Here is a 4,190-nt window from a genome sequence, read left to right as displayed (position 1 = left end):
TATGAATAACTCCATCTATATGTTTAAACTCTCATTTTCTTATGCATTTACCAATCTCTTTACATCTTTCTTTAACTGAAGTACAGTTCATAGAAGTAACTGTTTAGTGTGCTGATGTACCACATCTTCATTGGATTGTAAGATGTGTATCCCTTAAATGTATCAGTCTACTTACAAATGTTTTAAATTTCAGCTTCATAGTCTGGAAATTTCCAGGAGAAGCTTACTGATGTATAGTGATAAAATGTTTATATATTACTTAACTTTTTCTATATTACCCCAAAATGTGTTTTATTAGTATAAACCATATATCACTAGTATCAGAAATAATCTTTTTAGCATTGTGATACATATTACATTAATATGCATGAGAGAGGTAAGGATTATTTGTAAACAGGTGAAACTACAATTCTACTCCAAATGGGACGATCTAAGAAGTTCCAAAGCAATAAACTTTGTAGCTCACAGTCGAGTACATATGAGAATGAATCACACCTTCTTCCTCTGGACTCGTCTCCTATACTGGTCGACCTTTTGCAACTGGTCTGGCCGCTGGAGCATATTTGCCACAAGAAGGGAGGCTCTGGCAATAGCCTCAGACTCTGCTTCACCGACATCCATTTTTAAGTTATTCTGTTAAGCTGCAAGGCAAGAAAATGTGGTAAAAGGGATTAGGTATACTATGAACTTCACAAATACACAATAAACATTTTCAAACTAGGCTAAATATATCTGGATTAGATCTTTATACTGCAGTGCAACAAAGGGGTAAGTCCTGGTAATATTATGACTAGGAATAACTTGGATCTCAGGTTTGAAATGTACATGCGATTTATGTTTGTGCATTCTTTTAATCATATTCCTTTTGTCATTTCATCCACCCTATCAACAAGCCTTTTTAGCTACGTGGAAAAGTTGGACCAAATTGCAATAATTTTTTTTTTTTTTTCACAATAATGGATTACTTACACTATTTTGCTTCATATGATTTTTCTAAAAATATAATTTCATAAAAAAAAAGAAGTTAAATTCCAAAATTATCAATAAATTTGAAATCTCCAAATGGCATTTGATGTATATATATTATCCAAATATATATTTTTTGGCAAAGAAATCAAAATATAGTAAAGAGAGTGGCAGTATTTAGACTGGTGCAGTTTTGCATGATCAATGCAGTCTCTACTGCTGTTGGTGCTCTGACATCAGCCAAGAAACCTCTTTAATGGGAAATTGATATAAAACCCTAGTAGATTTGGAAAAATTGCCTGACAGCAATTTTCAAGAGTACACTATGTTTTACTAAAAGCTCTCAGTGTTTCAAATGAATCCAGCACTCACTCCCATAGCAGCTGAATCATAGCTACATTGCTGTCCCTGTTACTTGGAGCGAGTATAATAAGTGCCAATAATATTGCGGAGTAAAGGTGAAAGGTTGACGTAAATCATTTAATAATCTAGTTATTGTTATATACCTTAAAGAGGGTTTAAGGAAGGTTCTGCCTCCCTAAATAATTTTTCAAGGTCTACCATTCCCTAATCCCTGCTTGGTCTGTTCTGGTACGATTAAGCCTGAACACATCGCTTTGGTGACACATTTTCAGCATTTTGGAGGTTTCAACCCTTAAACCCTTTTTCCAGGATGTTATTTTCGATTGGATGGTAGGGTCAGAGTTTTCCATCTCAACAATTCTAATGTATTTACCTTGAAATATCAGTGTATAGTTTATATTATCATACCTTCCACATTTATCTGGGCCAATATTATTGCCATTATTTATTTCCACGGGTTAAAGCTATTATATCTAGAAATTAAAGATCAAAGGCAATCCACTTGATCCAATTTCGTAAACCTTTGTACATAATTACTCAGTTATTGTTTAAAAAGTTTTGTCTCTGCAAATACATGAAAGTTTCGTCACTGTGCAATTAATTCCGACTAGCTAATAAAGACGAGATCAAATAAAATCCCATGTCTTCTTATCCACTTAAGAGAGCATTCAGACACGACATTTTCGTAAGATAATTACCTTTTGTTCGCGAAATCAACTAGAAAATAGAGAAACTCATTTTCTCTGGCTGGATGACACTTTGCTCAGGAACACTCCCACCGTAATAAAGAAACGTAAATACCCGAAATGATTTTAATTTTATATAATTCACTTGCTATTAACTTTCATTCATTCCCAATACCCATTTATATTATATGTATAGTTATGATATAGTGATTTATATTTTTAAGGGATTTCTACGATGTACAAAATATATTCTTTGATTCGGAAATTTAGATTTCAATTTAGGCACTCGAGCGTTCGAAACCGATCATGATGATAGAACTTTATCTTATTTTTATTATACTTTCTCAATATGTGGCAATATCTGTGTACCTATATACACTCATTACTATCTTTCATTTTTTATCTTGCTAAAAATATCAATAAGCTTATCTATAAAGGACTCTTAGCTTAAAAAGAAATATCTCTCACAAAAGCTCGCATTCGGACGTTGAAAGTTTATGTGTAGAAGAAAAACATCTTTAGTCGGAAAGTTGCATATTTCCCTTCCTTATTTTGTAACTTTATTGGTTTGGTGAAGATACTGATGTTGAGAAGTTCATAGAGCTATATTGGTTTTGTAAGTTGTATATGAGGTTAACTTGTCTGTGTAAAGGATATATATTTATATAATTAAAGTTGACAGGTGTTAGTGACTTTACCGGCAGCCGGTCAGATTAATACATTAGTAATTAAAAGTGAAACATGTTACTTTTAATGAGATTATAAATAATGAGTACTTCTAGTATTCAATATACATCTAAAAAAGGTTTATGATATGCAGAGAATAAGATATCAAAATGAACATTAGCTATTGAGTAATCGAATCTAACTACATTTGTGATCAATATTTAAATTTCTCAATATTCAGCATTGTTTATTTGAGTGACTACATCATACTAGAGTCTTTCTAGAATTTTTATAAAGCAAATATTTCTTTCTAGGAAACACACAAGATGATGATGATGGTGATACTTGCAGTCGTCATCGTATTATTGGCATTTATATCACTGCGCATAGGATACACCCTTTACGTCATGAATTGCTGCAGCGAAAAAACTATGTATGTGCAAAGGTCCATCAAGTCACTTATAGTATTGGGGTCAGGAGGTCATACTGGAGAAATGCTCAAAATCATTCGTGCGCTGGACACACACCGCTACAGCCCGAGAGTGTATGTGGTTGCTGCAACGGACACTGTTAGTCTGAGACGGTTGCAAGATATGGAGAAAGAGTTTAAGGTTTGTGGATAGCTTCTACAGTGTGTATGCTTATGAAACTGCTGGATTTATGATATAATATGGAATAATAATAATTATAGGTAAAAGATATATTCTACCGGTACAAATATATAATTTATAAGAGTGCAAACAATCATCAATAAAAGAGGTTCTTTATTCTAGGAAAGAGCCAAAGGACCTGATGAAGAGAACCAATATGTAGTTGAGGTTGTGCCAAGATCACGTGAAGTGGGTCAGTCGTGGCTGTCAAGTGTTTTCACAACAGCTTGGGCCTTTGTCTTCAGCATGTTTATTGTTTTTCGCCATCGGCCATCACTCCTACTCACCAATGGGCCAGGAACATGTGTCCCAATTTGCATTGCAGCTTTCTTGATGAGAGTTTTATGCCTGTGTCAGATTCATATTGTCTTCATAGAGAGTCTGTGCCGTGTGCTGTCTCTCTCCCTCTCAGGCAAGATTCTTTATAGGGTTGTTGACGATTTCTTTGTACAGTGGCCACAGCTTAAGGCAAAGTATCCAAGGTCTATATACATGGGTCGTTTGGTGTAAGTTCAGGATTCTTAGTGAGTACATGATTTACTCATGAGATTTAGGTTTTGAGAATCTAACTAAGTGCCTTGCTAATTGTATTTTTGTTTCACTGATCTCATAGAATATATATAATCTAGAGCAACATGTTGTTTTGATTCTTGCCTGTTTTTTGTAGAATTGATAAGCAGTATATGTTTTATTTTAAAACATTTTTTGTAATAATTGTCTTTCAGAAAAAAAATCAAAATGAGAGAAAATCCACCTGAAAAATAGCAAAATAACCAACTGAGTGTTCATAGTTTGTCCCTTCAGTGGTAAAACTAGTATGTATGTTTCTTAGCAGACAGGAACAACTAAATATGAAATG

The 4,190-nt window shown here is 33.7% G+C and overlaps 2 protein-coding genes across 2 annotated transcripts in view; one reads left to right on the top strand and one right to left on the bottom strand.

Moving 5' to 3' along the window:
- The window catches only part of LOC125041546 (exocyst complex component 3-like), a 9,140-nt gene extending 6,991 nt beyond the window's left edge, over positions 1-2,149 (bottom strand). The window contains exons 1-2 of the mRNA XM_047636574.1: positions 2,028-2,149; positions 496-641 (exon numbers count right to left, since the gene is read on the bottom strand). Of these exons, the coding sequence (XP_047492530.1) occupies positions 496-621 (126 nt within the window). The 5' untranslated portion in view covers positions 622-641; positions 2,028-2,149. The remainder of the gene's footprint in view (positions 1-495; positions 642-2,027) is intronic.
- Positions 2,150-2,496: 347 nt separating this feature from the next.
- On the top strand, positions 2,497-3,965 carry LOC125041450 (UDP-N-acetylglucosamine transferase subunit ALG14 homolog). Its single transcript, XM_047636425.1, has 3 exons — positions 2,497-2,631; positions 2,996-3,292; positions 3,455-3,965. Exons 2-3 carry the CDS (start codon positions 3,008-3,010, stop codon positions 3,839-3,841), a joined length of 672 nt encoding a protein of 223 aa, XP_047492381.1. The 5' UTR covers positions 2,497-2,631; positions 2,996-3,007; the 3' UTR covers positions 3,842-3,965.
- Positions 3,966-4,190: the final 225 nt, after the last annotated feature.

The sequence above is a fragment of the Penaeus chinensis genome, chromosome 30, assembly GCF_019202785.1.
Source record: "Penaeus chinensis breed Huanghai No. 1 chromosome 30, ASM1920278v2, whole genome shotgun sequence".
In the NCBI taxonomy this organism is placed as follows: Eukaryota; Metazoa; Arthropoda; class Malacostraca; order Decapoda; family Penaeidae; genus Penaeus; species Penaeus chinensis.
The sequence above is the reverse complement of the archived record's forward strand: the minus strand, read 5'-3'. Positions and strand labels throughout refer to the sequence as shown.